Here is a 27,710-nt window from a genome sequence, read left to right on the forward strand (position 1 = left end):
GTACATCCTTATATCTACTTCTGAGCCGGTCATCTTTTGCCATCTCATGTCCATCCTTCGCAGACACCTTCTAATATGTTGTCACTTCATCATAACTTATTTCTCACTTTCATAGTTCTTTGCCTTCCCTCCATACAAGAGAAGAGAGCACAGAGCTCCAGAGAGAGTCAAAGGATACGGGGAGACCCTCCAAAGATGGTCTCCCTAGCTACAGTGGAGGATGAGACATTAAAAATCAACAGACCATCAGAGTGTCAGGTCATTGTAAATTAAAAGATATTTGTTTCCGAGATGCTGGGTCTCAGATTTGGATATCACACAACCAAATGGCTCACTAAAGTCATTCCTGGCGATGTGGCATCACCCGAAACTGTAATAGGACCATCTGTACAATGATGACTTAGTAACAGTGTTCAAATTTGTGTTTTATATCTCCCTTGACACTAGACAAGTGCTGGAAGAGTTTGACCAGTCCTCAGGTAAACATATGTTCTAAGGAAACCCAGTCTCGTGTCTCATGTACAACCTCTAGCTGCTCACATGTACACACCAGTCGAGGCTGCAAAATAGGCACGTGGGGACTCTCAACACAGGGGAGTAGAAACAGCTACTGGACACAGGTGCCAACATTATTTCTGTTGGACCACACAAGACACTCCAAGCACTTCTCAGCAGGACATAGATAGGTATTGAGATTCAGGGGTCACAATTAAGCTAAATATTCTGGTGCAGCAATTAAAAAAAAGTGACACCCTATGAACATTTCTAGAGGGCTTGTGGAATATTGGTGAGAGATTGGAGGAGTCAATGTGTGTTATCATGTCTCATCTTTGTGCCGATGTTCACGTCCAGCTAAAAAGTGTGACTACCTAAATGCAAATTTGCATGGAGCGCCAGACATGGCAGACAACCGAGTCCAAGTTTGTCCTGATCAATGGCTTGTACACTGAGTCTGCCACTTTGAAAAGAATGGAGGAAAACCTTGCCTTGGCTGGTCAAAGTGCTCTCCAGCTCTTTGCAAGTAGGAAAGGGCAGATAGGCAATAAGAGGACACATTGAGAAAGGCACATAGAAGTGGGAACTGCTTGATGTGTTTCCATTTTTTTGCCTCACTCCTTAGTTAGAGCTCCACACGCTGTCTCTTGTCCCAGTGCTTAAGAGTATTTGTTTCAAGGAGGCAGCTTACCACCTTCAAGGGCAATGGGATAGGTAACAATCACTGGCTCCGACAGTGACACCCACATCTAGCAAATGAACATACAAATAGAAATTGGGAGGGGCGAGGTCATGGAAGGATTTGAAAACATGAACAAGAATTTTAAAATCAAAACTTTACTGGAGCAGAACACAGTTAGTGAACATAGAGATGATATACGAATGCAGTTGCTGTGAGTTAAGACATGGGCAGCAAAGTTTCAGATGATGTCAAGTCAAGCAGTATGGAGGCAGATGCCATAGCAGCCCTCACGTATGACTCTAGATGCCATGAAATCTCATGACATCAGGTCAAACAGGGGCAAGGAAACCCCCTGTTGATCACCACATACTGCATACCCACCTCGGCTGATCACCACATACTGCACACCCACCACTACTCCTCCATGTTGAACACCACTTGGAGGAAACACTGAGGGTCCTTGTGGAGACAAAGTCCCATCTTCACATTGAAAATGCCCTCCATTGTGTTGTGTGGCACTCTCATGCTAAGCAGAATGGACTTTGAACAGGTCTAGCAACTCAAGATTGGACTTCCAAGACAAAATGATGCTGCACTTGATTAGCAGCAGTTGGATTGTACTACAACATTAACTGAAACCTCCTAGCCCAGTACATACACAGCTCTACCATGACCATCAAGCCAAGGGATAAACTCTGGTTCAATGAAGAGTGCAGGAGGGTATGCTAGCATCGGACATTCTTAAATTAAAGTGTTAACCTGGAGAAGCTACAAAACTGTTGTGTGTGAAACAACATAAGCAGCAAATGATAGACAGAGGTAAGGGACTTCACAACCAATGGATCAGATCTAAGCTCTGCAGTCTTTCCACATTTAGTCATGAATGGTGGTGGACAATTAAAAAACTCACTGGAGGAGGGACCTTCAAAAACATCCCTACCCTCAGTAACGGGGATATCAGTACAAAAGACAAGGCTGAAGAATTTGCAACAATTTTCAGTGAGAAGTGCTGTGTTGATGATTCATCTTGGCCTCCTCCTGAGGTCCATAGCATTACACAAGCCAGTCTTCAGCCAATTTGATTGACTCCATGTGATATGAGTTGGAAGTATTAGATGCTGTGAAGGCCATGGGTCCGGATAACATCCTAGTAAAAGCACTGAAAATTTGTGATCCAGAATTATCGTTCCCCTCGCCAAGCTGTTCCAGTGCAGCTACAATACTGGCATCTACCTGATGATGTGGAAAATTGCCCAGGTATGACACATACATAAAAAGCAGGACAAATCCAATCTAACCAATTACTGATTCATAAGCCTACTTGTGATCATCAGTAAAGTGATGGAAAGTGTCATCAACACTTGCTGTGCTGTTCACTGAGGCTCATGTTGGGTTTTGCCAGGGCCACTCAGCTCCTGACCTCATTATACCTTGACCTAAGTGTGGACAAGAGAGCTGAATTCCAGATGTGAGGAGAGGGTGACTGTCCTTGAAATCAAGACCGTATTTAACTGAGTGTGACATCCAGAAGCTCTAGCAAAATTGTTATCAATGGGAATCAGGAGGAAAACTCTCCGCTGGGAGAAGTCATAACTGGCAGACAGGAAAATCATCGTGGCTGTTGGAGATCAGCTCCAAGTCATCTCTGCAGGCATTCCTTAGGGTGGTGTCCTAGCCTCAACCATCTTCAACAGCTACATCAATGATTTTCCATCCATTATAAGGTCAGAAGTGAGGATGTTCGCTGATGATTGAACAAAGTTCAGTACCATTCACAACTCCTCAGATACTGAGTGAGTCAGACAGCATCCAAGGAGGAGGGAGGTCAACGTTTCGCGCCAAAACTCTTTGTCAGGACCGATGAAGCTCCATGTTTATTGACTCTAGCTTCCAGCATCTGCAGTCCTTACCGTCTCCTCAGATACTAAAACAGTTATTGAAATGCAACAAGATCTGGAAAATACCTAGGCTGGCATTGGCAAGTTTCAAGAAATATGACACAAATAACAGGCAATGACCATCCCCAATAAGGGACAATCTAAACACCAGACTTTGACATTCAATGGGGTTGCCATCGCTGAAGCCCCTACTATAAACATCCTTGGGGTTACCATTGACCAGAAATTCAATTGGACTTGCCATATAATTAAAGTAACTACAAGAGTTAGGAATACTGTAGCAAGTAATTCACCCAATTGTAGTTACATTCTAATGCAATAAAGCAGTACTCCAGTGCAAACAAGGCAACACTGAAGGAGATTTCCTTTTATGGGACCTATTTCAAAGGCTTCTGAAACTGGATTAAACTGGTTATCTAATTAACCAGCTTGAACTGAGTATTGGCAAATTCCTGTTATAAAGCTGCAATTAAACTGCACCCAATTCAAAGAACAACTTTTAGCTAATTGCTAAATTAAATAACAGACTAGATTTTTGATTGAAATTAGCCCTTAAATTAAGTCATTCCTTAAAACTTATTGCTGGAGACTCCCTGTTTCACTCCAATGCAACAAAGCAGCACTCCAGTGCAGCATGGAATGCATCAGCTACCACTGCAGATTCACAGTAGAAGAATTGTTCAAAATGTTCTTCACAGCATTAATGGATGGCATTACTAACAGAAATATTATCCTATGACCAAAGGAGTTTTTTTTTCTATATTTGATCTTGTTCTATAGATGTTTCTAGTGTTTTCAAAGAAAGTTTTGCCTGTCACAATGATCAGCATTTGTTCAGCACCATTTACAACCCCTCAGTTACTGAAGCTATCCATTTTCAAATGCAGCAAGAGCCGGACAATATTGAGGTTTGGGCTGACAGTTCAAATTTAACATTCACACTAAGTGCCAGTGCCAGTGCCAGTGCCACGCAATGAATATTTCCAAAAAAAGAAAGTAATCATCTCCTCTTACCATTCACTGGCATTGCTATCATTGAGGCCCAATTTATCAACATCCTGGTGGTTACCATTGACCAGAAACTGAACAGGACTGGCCATTTAAACACGAGTGGTTACAAGAGCAGGCCAGAAGCCAGGATGACTGCAGCAGTAACTCACCTCCTGACTCCCAAGAAGTTGTTCACCATCTACAAAACACAAGTCAAGAATGTGATGGGATTTTTCCCACTCAGCTAGATAATTGCAGCTCAACAACACTTGAAAAGCTTGACACGATCTAGGAGAAAGCAGCCTGCATGATTAATACCACATCCACAGCATCTTCAGAGGGTCGATGTGGACTCAATGGGCCGAGTGGCCTGCTTCCACACTGTAGGGATTCTATGATTCTGGGACATAGGAACCTGCAGGTTCCCATTCCAATGACTCATCACACAGACTTATAAATTTATCATTGTTTCTTCAGTGGTACTGAGTTAAAATCAGAGAGCACCCTCACTAATGGCATTGTGGTTGTACCTACACCAAACGCACTGCAGTGGTTCAAGAGATCAGGGTTAGGGCTAACAGGAATGGTCAATAAATCTGGCCCAGTCAGTGACATCCATGTCCAATTAACAAATTGAAAAATATAGGTTGGGTATGTCATCCAGATAGTATCTAACACAATGATGCTGACTGTTTACTTTTGTGGAATGAAACTCATACAGTGTCATTCAGTGACAATTTATATCACATAGATGAATAAGGTTAATGCTGCAATGTAACAATAATCCTTCAATCTGTGAGATATCAAGAAAAACCATGAATTCAATTTGTGGCAAACTCTTGCAACTATTTTCATATCCAGCACGGTTACATCACAGACATTGCACATTAACAGTGAATTGCTACTAAAAGCAATTGAGCAATTCAGCAACTTAAAGACATTGGCATCAAAGTTTTGGATGACATCAAGTCTGTGCACCATAGAAGAGGATTTTAGCTGGGGTATATTGTTACCTCTAGACTTAACTACATTCCAAAGGCATGAATGGGATTTTAAGCAGCAGATGTGCTGAGAGACAACATGTCCTACAAGCAGAAGTTGTTCACTTAGGAAAGTAGACGAGTGTCCCCGTTCAACATTCACTGGGATTGGAATAGGAAATTGCTCATACATCTTTAAAATGGGTTTTCTGTCTTCTAGCACCATCTACTGGGTAGTAATACAATGAAAGTACATATTAGGGATCCACCTCGCTCATTATTATCTAGAAAATTGCAATTCCTTATCACAATGTTTTCTTCTGCTGCTGAACCTGGAGTATTAATCTATTCATTAGTCACTTTATGAAAAAGTGCTCTCTCTTAACAGTCCTTTTGTAGATTTGTACCTGTGAGTCTTGCCATTGGATTATAGTTGAGTACAGTGGTCCTGATATTAATATTAGTATTTAAGGTTTCTTAATACTAAAGGCTTCAGATATGGGGCTGGGCAGACATGAGCAATTCCCAGAAATAATGTCTGCACGTCAGTTTCTGTTTTGATTTTGATTTCTAGGTTTCATAACTTCATGTTTTGTGGAGGATAATGATGCCCACTCAGATGACACAAATAACGAGTCACTTTCTTGAGAAGTCATTGCGGAAGTATAATTGGAAGGGGCCAGTTTGGCCTGAGGATGGATGCACATATAGTTAGGCCAACACTCAGGCTCAGTGAAGCATCACAGGTTTACTCCTGGGTTCAATCAGGAGCAGTCCAGACAGACATGACCTCGGGAATGAGAGGATGAAACCCACCAAGAAGGTGAACTGAGCAATTGGATTGTTGTACAATTCACTTGGATATAATACAGGAAGTGATTTAGTTACCTAACTAGGTCATGAAAAGTGAGAAAGATTAGCTGATTCATCCATATCCTGTGGTACAAATGTCACACACTCCTTTCATTCTGTCTTGCATTATCACTACACTTTATTACTCCTTCACTTTTTATGTACTTTCTCACTACTCTGGCCATTGCTGCTCCATATACTGTGTCACTCACATGGCTGTAGGATTGATTATTGAAGACACTGGTAATGATGGTCATTGGAGGTATGCAACAGAGGATTTTATAAAAGACAACAATTATTGGTGGTTTTCCCGGCTCCTCCTGATCTATCTAGATGGCTGAAGGGCAGCTTCAGCATTTTGGTGGTTTGTTCTGGAGCAAGCTGTTGCTCATGTGGTTTTTTGTTGCAATGAAAGCTCTTGAGTCTCATTGATGGGGTTTCTCACATGTGTCATGATCTAAGTGCAGACTGCCACATATGTGCAATTGAGAACATCTCTGTATCTGTGGGAAGTCAGCCAGAGAAACAAATGCAAGTACCCATTTTTTCCAGCTTTGTCATCACAGAGATTAATTACATAATTCTCAAGCCTGGCCAAATAGTAATCCATCGATCAACTGCCATACGCATTTTTGCACGTTAATTTTGCAGGTTAAAAGACCATTGCTATGGCTCTGGTAGTACCTCATAGCAAGATCTTCAGAACCATAAAAATCTGACTACACACCTTCAAGTAGGTTACATCGTTTCTCTTACAAGCTATATACCTTTCTCAAACTCTTCTGACTGACACAAGAGTGGATTGGCACCCATTTCTGACCATGTCATTCTGTGACTGACTTCGCCATCTGTCAAACAAAGTCTCCACTTTGAATAAAACCAATCATATCTTTGTTGTGGCACAGCTATGAGTCTAGAATTAGGCTGCACCTCCAGGCACATTAAAACCAAGTTTGCAAAAGTGGGAGTCAGGAACTCAGATGGGGTCAGGAGCTGAAATGAAAACAACAAGTATTGGAGTCACAGTGGATCAGGTAGCATCCGTGGAGAGAAAGCAAGCTAATGTTTCGTGTCTAGATGAGTCTCTAAACTCGAAACACTAGCTTGCTCCCTCTCCACAGATGCTGCCTGATCCATTGTGATTTCCAGCACGTTTTTGTTTTTAGTACAGATTCCAGCATCTGCAGTAATTTGCTTGAACTTGGAAACTGAAATGCTGGGTGGAGACCTCTGTGGCAATAATGGCATCTGTGGAACTCTGGCTGAGTTATAACAGCTGTACTCCTGTTCTAACAGGCTTATGATCCTAAAACCCTAAGGCCCATCCCCTTCATTCCCACAGTTCTCACTGAGTGGCTGTGACAATTTTCAAACCTCAAAATGGGTTCACGGGTGGAGAAACTACATTAAAATGAAAACCATTCAAACACTGGGTGTGGATAGCTCTGTGTTCTACCCTAATACTTCTTGTCATCTCAAATGTACTGTGAAGACATTGAAAGAGAAATGATAAGGAGTGAAATATTCAAAAGAAGTGAATGCTAGGAAAATCAGTAAATAGGCCAAAATGATATTCAGGATAACTCTGGTTAAAAGAAGACTGGGTAAAATCAAACAAGAGGAAATAAATATTGCCAGCACAAATCTCAGTAAGAGCTAAGGTCCAGAATCAATACATTCCTTGACGATGAGTTTGTCATCAATAAGAGACTGATTTATAAGAAAGTAACATTTCAAAGGGGTGTAAATCCTATTTTGCCAGAAAATAGGGAGAAGAAGGGGAAGAGGAATGAAGAAGATTGCCCTAGATAAGTGCACTAGACAGAAAATGCAATGGATGGTCAACGTTTCTGTGATTAAAACTGATGTTACCTTAACTAAAACTAAGGAAGGCATGTGAGTCTATAATCGGGGAGACAATAAATACGATGACAAGGGAAAACGTTCTTGATGAAAAAATTACAAATGGCTTTAAGGTGTGATCTACAGGGCAAGGTAGTCAGGGAAAGGGATGGATGTGGCAAAGAAAGAAACAGAGTGAAACATAGAAACAAATTCAAAATGGAGAAGTTCAAGTCCAAGATGTTTAGATGTTCAGGATAAAACATATAAATTGGAACATTTAGCAATAATGGGTAAAAAGAAGTATGTAACAAGGATTAAGAATAAAGCAAATTGGTAAGAGTGAGTAACAATCAAAGCAAGGTGAAAAATTCTCACGGAGAATTAGCTCTGGGCTTGGCCCTTTCTTCCCTGAGTTATGAGGTTCTGAGGTCAAATCTCAGTTCAGCGGCTTCAGCACAAAAAACAAGGCTGACCTTCTAATGTGATGGAGTGCTATACTGTCAGTGGTGCTGCCTTTTGGACAAGATGTTAAGCCAAGACATTATTTGCTTGCAAGGTGGATGTGAAAAGACCTTCATGGACTATTTTGAAGAGAGCAGGGAAGCTTTGCTTAATTTCCTGGTCAATATCTATCATTCAATCAACATCACAAAAACAAATGAGGTCATTATCACATTGATGTTTGGGACTTTGCTGTGCACAAAATGGCTGCCACATTTTCACCATTACAACACTGACTACATTTCAAAGTGCTTAATTGTCAGTAGAACGCTGTGAGACTTCTAGCGGATGTATAAGATTCTGTATCAATGCAAGTTTTTTTTTAAAATTTGGCAGGAAATCCAAGGAAATGGAGTCTTTTGACAAATTCAGATAAATTAAGAATCAGATCCTCCAGCTCACTGAAGTTTACAGCTTATAAATATATTGTAAACAAGGGTAGTGTGCATGACATCACATTCACATCTGTCTGGTGCATTTAACTCATTTTTACTTCAAAGCCCTCCCATACATCCCCAGAGTATAATGCAAATGCAGACAAAGCAGTGAAGTGCATGTTATACATGTAAGTTACTTCCCTGAACTAAATCAATTATCTTCCAATTTGCCTTCTTCTTTCTTGACAGGTCTTCTGTAGCCACAATCCATCTGTGACCTTACACAGTATGTCAACAGTCTACTCAATCACAGAAGTATCACTGCCAAATCTAGCCTGATTGTGCCTACTATGTGCACTTTTCAACAATTATCACTAGACAAAGCAGTTGATTTTTTTTACACTTTGCTAATCATTTGCTGAAGCAAATAGGGATGATCTCATCAGATTTTTGAAATTATCCAAGTCAGTGTGGATCAAGAATGGAAGTTGGAATCTTCCTAGTCTATTAGTCAGTCTCATGGCAGTATTTCACCAGTGATGTGGCTTGTAATGCAAGTGGATTGTGTTAATATTGGTTTACTAATTTCAATCTCACTCCAACAATGTACAGTAATGTAGATATTGTTTTTAAATTAGGATTTTTTAAAATGACCATATCCTCAGAAGTGTTGGCACTTTCAGAAAAGAAAGTAAATTGGAAATGGAAGACTTCAGAAAAGATTTGATTGTCTCACACTCTGGAAAGACTCTTGTAACTTTAATCAGGTTTTAAAATCTACACTTGCTTAAAGAGAACTACATGGACCCCCAGAGTTTAAATACCAGGCAGGAAAACACAACATTGCTTCATCGGAGGCTGCACTGATGATGTTACCCAGCAGGGTAATGAAACATCTGCGAACCAGCTCGGCAAGCAAACCAACCACAGTGAACTACACTAAGGGAGATTCAATACTAATATATGTGCCATATACCATCTTGGTGTTAAAGCACAGAGATAGACAGCTGAATCAAGTCTGCCTGTCTACCTCTGTATTTACAACACGGTAAACTTAAGCACTTTGTAGACCTTCAGTAGTTACTCCAATGGTTCCTAAACATACAGTTGATAACAAGTCCCAGACTTTGCCAATAATTAATTCCATATACTGGCTCTGTATCTTAAAATGAAAGACTTAAAATTTATTAAATATACAATAACTTCAGCAGAGAAAATAAATGAATTAAATAACAAGTTAATCTAATTAATCTCTATGCTTTAAACATAGTTTTCAGCCCCCTTTTACACAGAAGAGAGACAGACAAGCAAACACAGTTAAGCGATAAATAAAAGAAAATAGCAAAACTGGCCAGAATACTTATATCGTTTACATGATGCACAGTTTCATTGGCATAGATGGTGACTCCTTGATTTTTTTCTGGAGACATCAACAGGGTCACCTTTTCATTTCACTCGGTTAGAGGTAGTAATCCTTCTAACTCATCTTTTATGCTAAAAGCTGTTAAGGGATATTAGGCAGGAAGCTTTCAAATCTTCATGTTGAGTTACCAACAGCTAAACACTTATCTCCAGACAACAAAGGTCAAAACAAAAACTCCACTCTGGTTCTTCCCTGTGAGACTGACTGTTGTTTCTTTTCCTGAGGTCTAAATTACCACTCATCTGTTTGAATATAGGGTCTCTTCCAGACTCACTGGAACTAGTTCCCAGGTGATGTTCTTGTTATAGCTAACTTCTGCTACCTGTTTAAACACACTGCTCTTCCCAGGATTGCTGTGTCTGGAGGAACGCTTTTAATCAAGAATCAACCCACAATTAACCTTTAGGCCTGGCCTCGAGCAAACAAAAGCATATTTGGTCTGTTCTTTTCATTTTAGCACAAGCTGTTTCCTGAAGTCCAAAAGTCCTCTTCAGCCAACAAGTTACAATGCACAGCTCCAAACCAAATTTGATAAAAGAATAAACATAATGAAAAGTCAGCAAGGGTTCTAACATCTGTCATACCACATATGTCGTGCCATAATAAAAGGCATGATCAGTAAGTTCATGGATGATATGAAACTTGGTGATCTGTTAATAATGAGGAGAAAAGCCTTAGATTACAGGATGGTATAGATGAACTGGTCAGACAGGCTGAAAAGTGGCAACTGAAACTTAATCCTGAAATGTATGAGGTAATGCATTTTGAGAAGACTAACAAAGCAAGGGAGCACACATTGGACCCTAGGAAGTACAGAAGATCAGAGGGATCCTGGTGTGACCATAGATCCTTGAAAGCAGCAGGACATATGGATAAGGTGATTAAGATGACCTATGGGACACTTGTCTTTATTGGTCAAAGCATTGAGTACAAGAGCAAGGAGGTTATGATGGAGCTGCGTTTAATGTTAGTTAGGCCACAGCTGGAGTACTGCCTGCAGTTATGGTTGCCACACTATTGGAAGGAATTGAGTGTTTCCACCTCCACCACCAAACTATGCTGCAAATTCCAGATACTCACCACATTATTGGGTGAAAATATTTTTCTTCATGTCTGTTCTAATCGTTTTACTGATCACCGTAAATCTGTGGCTCCTGGTAATGGACGTCTCCACCAGGGAAAACAACTCTTTACCATCTATCTTACCTATGCCCCTTCATCATTTTGTGCACTTCAGTTAAATCACCCCTCAGCCTCCGTTGTCCTAAGATGAATAACCATAGCTTATCTAATCTTTCCCCATAACTGCAATTTTCAAGCCCTAACAACATTATTGCAAATCTCCTCCTTATTCTCTCTGGGTAATTATGTCCTTCCAATAATGCAATGATGAGAACTCTCCACCAAATTCTAGCTGTGGCCTAACCAGGATTTTATATAGTTCCAGCAATGTGTCCCAGCTTTTATATTCAATACCCCATTCAGTAAAGGAAAGCAGCGCAATTTTTTCCACCTCATCTACTTCCAATACATCCTTTCACACCATGCTCATTTTATCTAATATTTTACTCTCCTTCTCAATAACTAGAATGTCTGCATCATCTCTCTCCTTTGTAAAGACAGAGAAAAAGTTCTATGAATAGCCCTGTATAGATCTTCAGTATCCATACATAAGTTATCTTGTTCATCTCTGATAGGTCCTATGCTTTTCCTGGTCATCCTCATGCTCTTAATATACTGATTAAATCTTTTAGAATTTTCTTGATTTCACTGACCAATTTTGTATGGGAAATCAAAGAGATTATATGGCTTACATATATGGCTTATATATGGCTTCCTTGTTTTACTTCAGTCCTGCACTTTCTCTATTCCTCTAGGCTTTCTAAAGTATTACGTTTTTGGTAACTATCATTAGCTTTCTCTTTCTGCTTTATCTTAACCTGTAGACTTCTGGGTAACCAGGAGACTCTAGATTTGGGGGTACCAACATTTTTCATTGTTAAGATGTGTCTGGTCTGTAAATGCCTCCTGTGATTTTACACTAATTTTCCTTCAAGTAACTCTATCCAGTATACTTTCATTTGATCACTTCCCAGCTTCCCCCAATTGACAACTTTTACTGTTATTATACTTTTGTCCCTTTCCATAATGATGCTAAGTCTAACAGCATTATGATCATGAACTCCAAAACAGTCACCACTCCTACTGCACCCACTTGCCTTACTTTATTTCCAAAGATTAAATCCAGAATTACGGCCTCTCTCATAGTTATGTGATGGCTAAAAATGTTTCCTTGTCTGTTTTTCAAGATTGTTTTGCCCTTCATGCCTTCCACACTATTCGTGTTTGACTTGATTTTTGCAGAGTTGAAGTTCCCCAAATATGATTGCTCCATTGTTTTTGTACTCCGAAATTTGCCTCAATAATTGCTCTTCTGTTTCTCTCCCGCTAATTTGAGGAGTCTGCAGTACACTCCTAGCAGCAAGGCTGCTCCTGTTTTATTTCTGAGCTCAACTCACATGGCCTCATTTGATGATTCATTTAGTATAGTGTCCCTTTTTACAGCTATAATTGATTCCTTAACTAATAATGTTACACCCTGCCTTTATTTATCCATTTTCCTATGCTGCCTGAAAACTCTACATCGAGGAATGTTGAGGTATTATTTTGCTCCTCTTTGAGCCAAGCTTTCTTTGTAGCAATAATATCACGCTGCTATGTGTCAACCTGTGCCTTTATTTGCTCAGCTTCTTGCATTTCCATATTTTACCACCACTAATTTCCTGTGATTTACAAATTTTAATCTCCACTTCTTCTGTCATTCAGAGTCACTCACCAATTTTCTATTTCTTGTTCCTTGCTCAGAAGTTGTTCTCTCTGAATCTGCCTTCAGGTTCTCATACCCCTGCCAGTCCAGTTTAAACCTCATTTGACAGCATTAGCATTGTTGCTGGAATTTCTTTTGAGCTTTTTCTGTTGTTGATGCACAGTCCACATCTTGCTTAGTCATAGGAGTGCAATGACAACAATAGCTCTGTGTCTGGGACTTTTGTTGATTTGCAAAAGTCTTTGTTGTCAAATGTTCACTGTTGTAGTTTGTTCAAGGCTGAGCTGGTGCAACTGATTTATTCTGATTGTTACTCCAAATCTTTCATTGTTTGGAGCTTTCCAAACTGTTTCAAATTGCAAAATTTTGCAAGAAGTAGAATTGGCATTGCCATTCTCTGTAAGGACATCCCAGTCCCCATCTACCCAGGGAGCAGTAGCTGAAGGAACAAGCAGATGGTAGACAGCCTATATTAAAGAAAAAGCTAACAATGGCTTTTGTCTCAAATTCATAAGTCAATAAGGCACACTTCCAACATTGGTGGTGACTTACCCATGGATACTCCCACAGGATGCTGGATATAGCCTGGAGACTCTTAGTTGAAATTGTGATGAGGGGTACTCTGTATGTTCTTTCCAGCAACTCTCATTCAGAGTTGGTGTAGCTATCTTGGATAGGACTATAGATGCATGACAAGTATTCCCAATAAGTGGAAGACTCATGAAACTTTTCTCTAGAGCCCTCAATGGACATAGAGTAGGCCACTGCCATCAGCATTCATGCCCTGATCCTAGATTCCAGAGAAGGACTTAAGGGAATGTAATATTCTGACCTGAATGAAATCCTCACTGCCATCCCAGAGAAGAAATAATCTTCATTCGAGGGAACTTTAATATCAAGGGTAGACATGACTCCAATGTCTAGAATAGAACCACTGGGGAAGAAAGCAGAATGGGAAAAGTCAATGTGAGTGGCATGTTACTGCTGACAAAGAGGACATTGAACGGCTTTATTATGACAAACACCTTCTTCCATCATGAAGACAAACACAATACTACGTAGAACCATCCTAAATCAAAGCATTGTCATCTCCTGTATTTTATTACTGTTTATTTCAAAGATCAAAGTGATGACTGCACCTTCAATCCACATGGTTGATGGATGCCTGCTGGACAGATCATCATATTGTTCAACTGATGATGAATATCCACCATGCACTAGGACAGCACAAGACCCAGACATCCATGAGAAAGAATATCAAACTCTCAGTCCTAAGAGTGGCCTGAAAGTGGTAAGAAATTTCAAATGCAGATCACAACCAATTTGGACAACCTTCATCCCAGAATGGGGGAAATCAAATAAAATGAGCTATATTAGATTCCAGTGTCCAGACCACTTGGTTTGAGAATTGTCATAATCAGGCCTGGTTTGACAAAAGTTCTATAATTCTGGGAATATGTGTTTCCCAGAACAAAAACAAACAGACTTCATCTTTACCATGGACGTCCAGTCCCTCTACACCTGCATTCCCCATGCAGATGGCCTTAAGGCCCTCCGCTTCTTCTTGTCCCGCAGGCCCGACCAGTCCCCCTCCACTGACACCCTCATCCGCTTAGCCGAACTCGTCCTCACACTCAACAACTTCTCTTTCAATTCCTCCCACTTCCTACAGACAAAGGGGGTAGCCATGGGTACCCGCATGGGCCCAAGCTACGCCTGCCTCTTTGTAGGTTACGTGGAACAATCCCTCTTCCGTACCTACACCGGCCCTAAACCCCACCTCTTCCTCCGTTACATTGATGACTGTATCGGTGCCGCCTCGTGCTCCCACGAGGAGCTCGAACAGTTCATACACTTCACTAACACCTTCCACCCCAACCTTAAGTTTACCTGGACCATCTCTAACACCTCTCTCCCCTTCCTGGACCTCTCTGTCTCCATATCGGGCAACCACCTCGAAACCGATATTCATTTCAAGCCCACCGACTCCCACAGCTACCTAGAATACTCCTCCTCCCACCCACCTTCCTGCAAAAATGCTATGCCCTATTCCCAATTCCTTCGCCTCCGCCGCATCTGCTCCCAGGATGAGGCATTCCACTCCCGTACATCTCAGTTGTCCTCGTTTTTCAAGGACCGTAACTTCCCCTCCTCGGTGGTCGAGAACGCCCTCAACCGTGTCTCCCACATCTCCCGCACCTCATCCCTCACACCCCGTCCACGCAATAAAAATCAAAAAAGAATCCCCCTCGTCCTCACGTACCACCCCACCAACCTCCGGATCCAACGCATCATCCTCCGACACTTCCGCCATCTGCAATCCGACCCCACCACCAAAGACATCTTTCCCTCCCCACCTTTATCTGCTTTCCGGAGGGACAACTCTCTCCGTGACTCCCTTGTCCGCTCCACACTCCCCTCCAGCTCCACCACACCCGGCACTTTTCCCTGCAACCGCAGGAAGTGCTACACCTGCCCCCATACCTCCTCCCTCACCCCCATCCCAGGCCCCAAGAAGACTTTCCACATCAAGCAGATGTTCACCTGCACATCTGCCAATGTGGTATACTGCATCCGCTGTACCCGGTGTGGCTTCCTCTACATCGGGGAAACCAAGCGGAGACTCGGGGACCGCTTTGCAGAACACCTACGCTCGGTTCGCAACAAACAACTGCACCTCCCAGTCGCGAACCATTTCAACTCCCCCTCCCATTCCTCAGACGACATGTCCATCCTGGGCCTCCTGCAGTGCCACAACGATGCCACCCGAAGGTTGCAGGAACAGCAACTCATATTCCGCTTGGGAACCCTGCAGCCCAATGGTATCAATGTGGATTTCACAAGTTTCAAAATCTCCCCTCCCCCTACCGCATCCCAAAACCAGTCCAGCTCGTCCCTGCCTCCCTAACCTGTTCTTCCTCCCACCTATCCCCTCCTCCCACCTCAAGCCGCACCTCCATCTCCTACCGACCAACCTCATCCCGCCCCCTTGACCTGTCCGTCCTCCCTGGACTGACCTATCCCCTTCCTAACTCCCTACCTACACTCACCTTTCCTGGCCCCATCCCCGCCTCTTCGACCTGTTTGTTTCCTCTCCACCTATCCTCTCCTCTATCCCTCTTCTATCCGCCTCCCACTCTCTCCCTATTTATTTCAGAACCCCCTTCCCCTCCCCCTTTTCTGATGAAGGGTCTAGGCCCGAAACGTCAGCCTCTCTGCTCCTATGATGCTGCTTGGCCTGCTGTGTTCATCCAGCCCTGCACCTTGTTGTCTCGGATTCTCCAGCATCTGCAGTTCCTACTATCTCAGACTTCATTTCCTTGCAGGTCAATTGAAAGTTGCAAGTCAAGGAGGTAGCATTCTAACTGCTCAAGGTTAATGGCTAAAGACAAATCAGGAAGAGAAATGATATGATGGGAAGTGAAAGTCCAAGGGATCCAACAGTGCTGATCATCATAACAGACAAAGCATTTTTTTAAACACCACTAAGAACATCTATAGAACAAGTTCAATTTGACAAAATCTCTTTTGTTCTTAGGATAGTATTTCTGTTCGCAATGGAAAGAACATCGTTAATGATTCTTCAGCTGTGAATCTGCAGTGGTAGCTGGTGCATTCCATGCTGCACTGGAGTGCTGCTTTGTTGCATTGGAGTGTAACTGAAGTTTGATGAAACAGAGTAAGTTTCAACAGTAGGTTTTAAGAAATAATTTAATTTAAGGGCTAATTTCAATATAAAATCTAGTCTATTCTTTAATTCAGCAATTAATGAAAAGTTGCTCTTTTGACTAGGTGTAATTTATTTGCAATTTTATAACAGGAATTTACAAGTACTCATTTGAAGCTAATTAATTGGACAATCTGTTTAATCCAGTTCCAGAAGTCTTTGAATTAGGAGCCATGAAAGGAGAGCTTCTTCCGTCCTACCTTGTTTGCACTGGAGTACAGCTTTGTTGTATTAGAGCATAACTAGAATTAGGTAAAACAGGAGGAATTGATCAATCCCTCCTTTTCTCTCGTTGGTGAGCACTTCTGCTCATTCATATCCAAGTAAGGTCTTAGGGTATTTGGAGCATAAGAAGAAAGAGGAACCATTGGGGGAAAGACTGAGATTAAGGCTGAGGAGGAAATAAAAACTGAGGCTCAAGACTTACCTGGAGCCCAGAGAGAGTGAGAGGAGCCAATGGGGGGAGGAGGTTTGGAGATCAGGAAGTGGAGGGTGGGGGGGAGTGACATCACATCACATCACAACACAACTTAACTGCCTGTTTTAAGCTCTTTTTCAAATTAAAGGTAAATTAAAAAAGTATTTTAAACATTAAAGATCAGAAGGAAATTTAGAAATACAACTTAAAAACTAAATAATTTAGAGATGCAGGCCAGGCAACATGTTGTACCTGCTCAGTGTGGGATCTGGTGGAGCTGAATGGGGTTTGTAGTGACAACATCTGGATCAAGTGATGGTTGCTCGAGGATCTCTAGCTCAGATGGGCTGGAGTCTGAGCTTCAGACACTGCGACACATCAGGGAGGAGCGAATTACCTGGATGCTGCGTTTTAAGGGGCAGTCACACCCTGTAGATTAAATATTCCAAGTGGTCAGGGACAGGAGAGTGTGATTACAAGTGAGTCAGGTAGAGGGATCCAGAATTAAGCTTTGGAGGAGTCTCCATTCTTGACAACAGTTCCCAGGTAATTTCTCCCTATGCGGGTGAGGAAAAGGACTGTAGGGAGAATAGGAAAACCACAGCCTGTGGTACAGAAAGTCATTCAAGTGGGGTGTGGGTGCAAAAAGACAAATGTTAGTGGTAGGGGATTCTATCATTAGGGGTACAGATAGCATCCGTTGTACACAGAATCAGGAAGGGAGGTGGTGGCCTCATGGTATTATTGCTGGACTATTAATATAGAAACTCAGTTAATGTTTGGGGGACCCATGTTCAAACCTCACCACAGCAGATTGTGGAATTTGAATTCAAGTTTTAAAAATTGAAATTAAGAATCTGGTTGCCAATTGTTAGGAATGACATCTGGTTTACAAGTGTCCATCAGGGAAGGAAATCTGTCATTCTCGCCTGGTCTGGCCTACATGTGACTGCAGACCTAGAGCAATGTGGTTGACTCTCAACTGCCCTCTGAAATGGCTGAGCAAGCCATTCAGTTGTATCAATTGCTACAAAGTCTCAACAAAGAAACTGTACAGACCACCTGGCATTGACCTAGGCACAGGAAAATACAATGGCAAAAACAGCCCTGTTGAAACTGCAAAGTCCTCTTAAGAATATCTGGGAGCTAGTGCCAAAATTGGGAGAACTGTCTGACGCACAAGTCAAGCAACAGCCTGACATTTTCTGTAAGTATGATTCTGGGAGTACGCTTAATGTCCCACACATCAGTTCCAGCAACTCAAGCCTGGGCATCCATGAGGCACTGTGGTCCATTAACAGCAACAGAATTGTACTCCAGCACAATCTGCAGCCTCATGGCCAGCATATCTCCAACTCAAGCATTATTATCAAGCCAGGGGATCAACCCTGGTTCAATGGATGGTGCAGGAGTGCAAGCCAGAAGGAGCACCAGGCATACCGAAAAATGACATGTCAACCTAGTGAAGCTACTATACAGGACTGCTTGCATGTCAAATAGCATATGCAGCAAGTAATAGACAGAGCTAAGCGATTCAATAACCAACAGATCAGATCTAAGTTTTGCAGTCCTGCCAGGACTGATCATGAAAGGCAGTGTAGAATTAAACATCTCAGTGTAGGAGCAGACTCCACAAATAGCACCATCCTAAATGATGGAAGAGCCTAATGCATCAGTGTAAAAGGTAAAGCTGAAGCATTCACAACAATCTTCAGCCAGAAATGCTAAGTGGATGATCCATCTCAGACTCCTGTAGTAGTCCACAGCATTACAGATACCACTCTTCGTCCAATTCAACCTTACCTCGTAAGACCTTCCCTCCATACCAGGATGTTGCTGGGAATGGAGGGAAGGTCTTACGAGGAAAGGTTGAGAGAGCTAGGGTTTTTCTCTTTAGAACGACGAAGGATGAGAGGTGACTTGATAGAGGTGTACAAAATGATCAGAGGTATAGATAGAGTGGACAGCCAGAGACTTTTTCCGAGGGTGGAGGTAACTATTATGCGGGGGCATAGTTTTAAAGTAAGTGCAGGTAGATATAAGGGAGACGTCAGAGGTAGGTTCTTTACTCAGAGAGTGGTAGGGACGTGGAATGCATTGTCAGAGAGGGTAGTGGAGTTGGCCTCATTAGGGGCATTTAAGTGGCTATTAGATAGGCGTATGTATGATAGTATAAGATAGGGGTGGAGGTTAGATAGACCTTAGGTTTAGGGTAAAAGTTCAGCACAACATCGTGGGTCGAAGGGCCTGTACTGTGCTGTAATGTTTTATGTTCTATGTTCTAATTCAATTCACTTTACATGATATCAAGAAATGGTTGGAGGTACTGGATATTACAAAGCTGTGGGATTTGACAACTTTTGGGCAACAGTTCTGAAGACCTGTGTTCCAGAACTTGCTGCTTGACTCGCCAAGCTCTTCTAGTACAACTACAGCACTGGCATCTATCTGACAATGTGGAAAATTGCCCAGGTATTTCCTGTGCACAAAAAGCAGGACAAATCCAACCTGACCAATTACCACCCAATCAGCCTACTCTTGGTCATCAGTAAAGTTGATGGATAGTGTCATCAACAGTGCTATCAAGCAGCACCTGTTCAGCAATAACCTGCTCAGTGACGCCCGGTTTGGGTTCCAACAGGACTACTCAGTGACTGACCTCATTACAGCCTTGGTTCACACATGGATGAAAGAGGTGAGTTGAGAGTGACAGTCCTTGACATCAAGTTGGCATTCAAACGAATGTCGCATCAAGGACCCCAAGCAAGGCTGGGTGTCAGGGAAAACTCTCCGCTGATTGGAGTCATATCTGGCCTGTAGGAAGATGGGTGTGAATCTTGGAGGCCAGTCATCTCAGCTCCAGGACATCTCTTCAGGAGTTCCTCAGGATAATGTTCTAGACTCCACCATCAATGACCTTCCCTCCAACATAAGGTCAGAAGTGGGGATGTTCATCAATGATTACACAATATTCAGCACCGTTTGCAACTCCTCAGATGCTGAAGTACTCCATGTTCAAATGCAACAAGATCTGGACAATATCCAGGCTTGAGCTGTCAGGCAATGATCATCACCAATAAGAGACAATCTAACTACTGCCCCTTGACATTCAATGATGTGACTAACACTGAATCCCTTGTTATCAACATCCTGCAGGGTTAACATTGACCAGAAACTTAACTGGGCTCACCACATAAACACAATGGCTACAAGACCGGGTCAGAGGCTAGGACTGCTGCAGTGAAGAACTCACCTCCTGACTCCACAAAGCCTGTCCACCTTCTGCACGGCATAAATCAGGAGTCTGATGGAATACTCCCCATTTGCCTGGACGAGTACAGCTCCAATAACACTCAAGAAGCTTTGACACCATCCAGGACAAAACAGCCCACTTGATTGGCACCGCATCCACATATATCCATTCCCTCAACCACCACTGCCCAGTAACAGCAGTGAGTACTATCTGCAAGGTATACTGCAGAAATTCACCAAAGATCCTTAGATAATAGCCTACAATAACTATTTCTATCTAGAAGGACAAGGACAGCAGATGCATGGGAACACCACCACCTGCAAGTTCCCATCCAAACTACCGACCATCCTGACTTGGAAATATATCACAGTTCCTTAACTGTTACAGTGGCAAAAGCCTGTAATTCCCTCCCTAATAGCATGTGGGTCAACCTACAGAATGTGGACTGCAGCAGTTCATGAGGTAACTCAGCTCGAATTTCTTAAGGGCAACTAGGGACAGGCAATAAATGCAGGCCAGCTAGTGATGCTCATGTACCACTGATGAATATAAAAGTGTTGACTGTCTCGTACTAAGAAGGATACTTTGAACCAACTTGAACAATATTAGATGGGGAGGATCCAGTTGTTGTGGTCCATGTTGGGACCAACAAAATAGACAAGAGTAGAAAAGGGGTTCCTGCTTGGGGAGTATCAGAAATTAGGTAAAAATTAAAGAACAGGACCTCAAGGGCTATAATCTTGGGATTATTATCTGAGCCATGTGCAAATTGGATAGAGGTCCGAAGATTAGGGAAGTGAATACGTGGCTAAAGGAGTGGTGTGGGAAAGGGGGTATAGGGCACTAGGGCATCAGTATTGGGACCAGGAGGAACTGTACCATTAGACTGGCTCCACCTGAACCAATCTGGGACCAATGTCATCACAGGCTACATCGGGTGGTCAAAAGGATTTTAAACTAGTAAGTAGAATTCTGGGGAAGTCAATACAACTTCAAAAACAAGTAACAGGGCAGAATAAAGAAACAGTCAGGAATCCTACTTCAGGTAAACACAAAACTATTAAAAGTGTATTTATTAAACCAGAAGAAAGAAACAATAATCAGGTGAATAAAGCATCAGTGCTGAGGGATAGGTTTCAGTATGGCCCGAATAAGAGTTCTACATATGAATACTTAAGGAAGAAATAAGTGGAAGGATTAAATTAAGTGAGCTGCATGCATAAATTCTAATTGGAGATTTTGACTAACTGACTGAGACATGGCTGCAGGATGGTCAGGATGGGGAACTAAACATGCCAGGTTATAAGGTTTGCAGGACGGATGGGGAAAATGGTAGAGAGGTGAAGTAGACTTCGAAAAAAAACTTCATTGATGATGGAGGATATAATGAGGGGATAGTATTCGGTGGAGACTCTATGTATGGAACTGACGAACAGTAACACATTTAAGACTGTAATAGTGTTGTATACAGACTGCCTGGTAGCAATTCTGAAGTGGTAGATTATATAAATGCAGAAATTAGGCAACAATGTAGCAAAGCTAGGATAGTATTGATGGGAGATTTTAACTTTAAAATACATTGGGAGAGGCAGATAGGCACCGGTCGGAAAGTTAGTAAAGTTTTGAGTGTATCCAGGACATTTTCCTACAGCAATATATCCTGGATACAACAAGGGTCGAGCAATATTGAATTTAGTAATGAGTAATGAGCCAGATTTAATTAATAACCTAATTGAACTTGTATCAAATAGTGATCATAACATGATCAAGTTCAATGTACCATTTGAAAGCAAAAAACATGAATCAGCTACTACAGTTTTAGATTTAGGCAAGGCCAACTTTAAGGAGATGATACAGAGACTGTCCACAGTAAACTGGGAAAAACAATGCAAAACCAGTTTATACACCTGAGAGGGAAAAGCTCCACTTCACAGAAGAAATAGAACATAGAACATAGAACTGTACAGCACAGTACAGGCCCTTCGGCCCACGATGTTGGTCTATCTAACCTCCACCCCTACCTTATACTATCATCTATATGCCTGTCTAATAGCCGCTTAAATGCCCCTAATGAGGCTGACTCCACTACCCTCTCCGGCAATGCATTCCACGCCCCGACAACTCTCTGAGTAAAGAACCTACCTCTGATGTCTCTCCTATATTTACCTCCACTCACTTTAAAACTATGCCCCCTCGTAATAGCTACCTCCACTCTAGGAAAAAGTCTCTGGCTGTCTACTCTATCTATACCTCTTATCATTTTGTACACCTCTATCAAGTCACTTCTCATCCTTCGTCGTTCTAAGGAGAAAAGCTGTCTCAACCTTTCCTCGTAAGACCTTCCCTCCATTCCAGGCAACATCCTGGTAAATCTCCTCTGCACCTTTTCCAACACTTCTACATCTTTCCTGTAATGAGGCGACCAGAACTGGACACAATACTCCACATGTGGCTGAACCAGGTTTTTGTATAGCTGGAGCATAACTTCATGGCTCTTGAACTCAATCCCTCTATTAATAAAAGCTAACACACCATACGCCTTCTTAACAATTCTATCCACCTGGGTGGTTGCTTTCAGGGAACTGTGGACATGAACCCTGAGATCCCTCAGCTCCTCCACACTGCCAAGAATCTTTCTGTTAACCCTGTATTCTGCTTTCAAGTTTTTCCTTCCAAAATGAATCACCAAATAATGGTTATGGACAACTAAAGAAAGAAGGGTCAGCGTCACACTAAAATATAGGGCTTACAAAAATGCAAGAAACAGCAAAGGTCCTGCTGAATGGGCAAGATACAAAGATCAATAAAGGGCCAAAAAGCAGCTTATAAAAGCTCCGAAAAGGGATTATGAAAGGAAACTTGTCAGGGGCATCAAAATCAATAAGAAATGTTATAGTTATCAAAAGGGAAAGTAGGTGTCAGGAACAACATTGGCCCTCACCTAAGACTGAAAGTGGGGATATTGCCAATGACCATGGGGAAATGGCAGACATGTTGATTAATTACTTTAAATTAGTGGTTACAGTAGAAAGGACGATAGCTTGTCAGAAGACCCAAGGAGATGAATAGTGGATTGGGAACAGGGACTGAATAAAATTAATGTTATCAACCATCATTTATGTGGAAATTAATAAAACTGAAGTGATAAATTTCCTGGGACCTGATGGTTTCCATTGGAGCGTCTTACAGGAAGTAAAGGAGCACATTGTAGATTCCCTATATATAACCTTTCAGAATTCCCTAGTTCTCCCTCTGGACTGGAAAATTGCATGTCGCTTTTCTTTTTTTAGTAACAGTGACAGAGGAAAACCTGGAAATGACAGGCCAGTTAGTCTGTCATCAGTGGTGGGGAAAGTTTTGGACTCGTTAATCAAGGATGCTGTAACTGAACACCTCAAAAAATTTCAGTTAGTCAGGGAGAGCCAGAATGGATTCATGACAATTAGGTCATGCCTGACGGACTTCAATATGTTTTTTGAAGAGGTGACTAAGGTAGTGGGCTGGGGAATGCCTGTGGATGTTGTTTATATGGACTTCCAGAAGGCTTTTGATAAAGACGCACATGGGAGACTGTTAACTAAGGTAGAAGCCCACAGAACTGAGGGAGAATTACTGACAAGGCTGATAAATTGGTTGAGTGGCAGGTGACAGAAATAGGGATAATGAGTAGGTACTCAATTTGTCAAGGTGTGACCAGTGGAGTCCCTCAAGAATCTGTGTTAGGGTGTCATTTGTTCACATTGTTTATTAATGACTTGGAAAATGGCACAGATTGTCACATATCCAAATTTGCTGATGATACATTTAGGTGGCATTGTAGACAGTGCTGATGATGGTCCATCAAAGCCCTTTGTAATTTTATGCTAAGTGAATGGGTAAAACTGTGGCAGATGGAGATAAATGTAAGAAAGCATGAGGCTCTATATTTTGGACAAAATAGGTAGATCAGGGTACTTTCTAGAAGGTATGAAGTTAAATACAGTTGGGGGTTGCGGGGGTGGAAAGGTCAGATGCATAAATCTTTAAAACAAACATGTGCAGAAAGTAATCAAGAAAGCTTGTGAAATACTGGTCTAGAGGACTGGAATATAAGGATGCAGAAATTATGCTGCAACGAATCCAAACCATGGTTAGAGCCCACTTGGAGTACTATGAACAGATCTCAGCACCATACCTTAGGAAGGATATATTGACCTTGGAGGGAGTACAATATAAGTTTACATGAATGATACCTGGACTTCAGGGTTAAGTTATGAGGAGAAACCATGCCTGTTTTCTTGAACTTAGGAGGTTAATGGGTGATCTGATCGAAGTTCAAAATCTTAACAGGAAAAGATAGTGCAGTTATAATAACCTATTTCCACTGACTGGGCAGCCTAAAACTAGGGGGCACAGTCTGATAATTAAAGTCAGATCATTCAGTTGGATGTTTCTATGCACAAAGGGTGGTGGATGTTTGGAACTTTCTCTTCCACAATTGGTCTGTAGAGATCATTCAGTAAGGATAGGCAACAACACCTTCTCCACAATAATCCTCAACACCGGTTCCCCGCAAGGCTGCATACCCAGCCCCTTACAATACTTCTCATACACTCGCCACTGTGTGCCAAATTCAGCTCTAATTCCATTTACAAATTTGCTGCTGACACCACTCTGGTGGGTTGATCTCAAACAACAACAAGACAGAGAACAGGAAGGAGGTAGACAGATTAGTGGCATGGTGTAATGACAACAATCTCTGTCTCAATGTCAGCAAAATGAAGGAGCTGGTCATTGACTTTAGGAAGCAGCGTCAAGGACATGCCCTTGTCTGTGGTGCTGAGGTGATGGAGGTGAAGAGCTTCAAGTTCCTGGGAGTAAATATCACGAATGATCTATCCCGGTCCATCCGCATCGATACTACAGTCAAGAATGCACACTAACCCCTCTATTTCCTCAGAAGTCTAAGGAAATTTGGCGTGTCCACAAAGGCTGTTGCCAATTTTTATAGATGCACCATAGAAAGCATCCTATCCAGATGGATCACAGCATAGTATAGCAACTGCTCTGCCCAAGATTGCAAGAAACTACAGATTTGTGAATACAGACCAATCCATTGTACAAACCAGCCTTCCTTCCATCGACTCTGTCTACACTTCCTGCTGCCTCAGGAAGGCACCCAACTTAATCAAAGACTCCTCCCATTCCAGTTATACTCCCTTCCACCCTGTTTGATTGGGCAGAAGGTACAAAAATTTGAAAGCATGAACCAACAGATTCAATAACAGCTTCTTCCCCGGTGTTAGAACATAGAACATAGAACATAGAACATAGAACATTACAGCGCAGTACAGGCCCTTCGGCCCTCGATGTTGCGCCGACCTGTGAAACCAATCTGAAGCCCATCTAACCTACACTATTCTATTATCATCCATATGTTTATCCAATGACCATTTAAATGCCCTTAAAGTTGGCGAGTCAACTATTTTTGCAGGCAGGGCATTCCACGCCCTTACTACTCTCTGAGTAAAGAACCTACCTCTGACATCTGTCCTATATCTATCACCCCTCAATTTAAAGCTATGTCCCCTCGTGCTAGCCATCACCATCCGAGGAAAAAGGCTCCCACTGTCCACCCTATCTAATCCTCTGATCATCTTGTATGTCTCTATCAAGTCACCTCTTAACCTTCTTCTCTCTAACGAAAACAGCCTCAAGATCCTCAGCCTTTCCTCATAAGACCTTCCCTCCATACCAGGCAACATCCTGGTAAATCTCCTCTGCACCCTTTCCAATGCTTCCACATCCTTCCTATAATGCGGTGACCAGAACTGTACGCAATACTCCAAGTGCGGCCGCACCAGAGTTTTGTACAGCTGCAACATGACCTCATGGCTCCGAAACTCAATCCCTCTACCAATAAAACCTAACATACCGTACGCCTTCTTAACAACGCTATCAACCTGGGTGGCAACTTTCAGTGATCTATGCACATGGACACCGAGATCTTTCTGCGCATCCACACTACCAAGAATCTTACCATTAGCCCAGTACTCTGTATTCCTGTTACTCCTTCCAAAGTGAATCACCTCACACTTTTCCGCATTAAACTCCATTTGCCACCTCTCAGCCCAGCTCTGCAGCTGATCTATGTCCCTCTGTAACCTGAAACATCCTTCCGCACTATCCACAACTCCACCAACTTTGGTGTCATCCGCAAATTTACTAACCTATCCTTCTACGCCCTCATCCAGGTCATTTATAAAAATGACAAACAGCAGTGGCCCCAAAACAGATCCTTGAGGTACACCACTAGTAACTGAACTCCAGGATGAACAATTCCCATCAACCACCACCCTCTGTCTTCTTACAGCTAGCCAATTTCTGATCCAAACCGTTAAATCACCCTCAATCCCATGCCTCCGTATTTTCTGCAATAGCCTACCATGGGGAACCTTATCAAACGCTTTACTGAAATCCATATACACCACATTAACCGCTTTACCCTCATCCACCTGTTTGGTCACCTTCTCAAAGAACTCAATAAGGTTTGTGAGGCACGACCTACCCTTCACAAAACCGTGTTGACTATCCCTAATCAAATTATTCCTTTCTAGATGATTATAAATCCTATCTCTTATAATCCTTTCCAACACTTTACCCACAACCGAAGTAAGGCTCACTGGTCTATAATTACCAGGGTTGTCTCTACTCCCCTTCTTGAACAAGGGGACAACATTTGCTAGTCTCCAGTCTTCTGGCACTATTCCTGAAGACAATGACGACATAAAGATCAAAGCCAAAGGCTCTGCAATCTCCTCTCTAGCTTCCCAGAGAATCCTAGGATAAATCCCATCCGGCCCAGGGGACTTATCTATTTTCACACCTTCCAGAATTGCTAACACCTCCTCCTTATGAACCTCAATCCCGTCTAGTCTAATAGACTGTATCTCAGTATTCTCCTCAACTACATTGTCTTTTTCCTGTGTGAATACTGACGAAAAATATTCATTTAGCACCTCTCCTATCTCTTCGGACTCCACGCACAACTTCCCACTACTGTCCTTGACCGGCCTCAGTCTTACTCTAGTCATTCTTTTATTCCCGACATACCTGTAGAAAGCTTTAGGGTTTTCCTTGATCCTACCTGCTAAAGACTTCTCATGTCCCCTCCTGGCTCTTCTTAGCTCTCTCTTTAGGTCCTTCCTGGCTAACTTGTAACTCTCAAGCGCCCTAACTGAGCCTTCACGCCTCATCTCCACATAAGCCTCCTTCTTCCTCTTGACAAGAGATTCAACTTCTTTAGTAAACCACGGTTCCCTCGCTCGACCACTTCCTCCCTGCCTGACAGGTACATACTTCTCAAGGACACGCAGTAGCTGTTCCTTGAACAAGCTCCACATTTCAATTGTGCCCAGCCCCTGCAGTTTCCTTCTCCATCCTATGCATCCTAAATCTTGCCT

General features: G+C 42.3%; 1 protein-coding gene across 1 annotated transcript in view; it reads right to left on the reverse strand.

Annotated features, from left to right (window-relative positions):
- Positions 1 to 9,674: 9,674 nt before the first annotated feature.
- The window catches only part of LOC109926202 (probable phospholipid-transporting ATPase IIA), a 175,651-nt gene continuing 157,615 nt past the window's right edge, over positions 9,675 to 27,710 (reverse strand). The window contains exon 23 of the mRNA XM_048608579.1: positions 9,675 to 9,782. Within this exon, the coding sequence (XP_048464536.1) occupies positions 9,675 to 9,782 (108 nt within the window). The remainder of the gene's footprint in view (positions 9,783 to 27,710) is intronic.

The sequence above is a fragment of the Rhincodon typus genome, chromosome 19 (genome assembly GCF_021869965.1).
Source record: "Rhincodon typus isolate 14 chromosome 19, sRhiTyp1.1, whole genome shotgun sequence".
Taxonomy (NCBI): Eukaryota; Metazoa; Chordata; class Chondrichthyes; order Orectolobiformes; family Rhincodontidae; genus Rhincodon; species Rhincodon typus.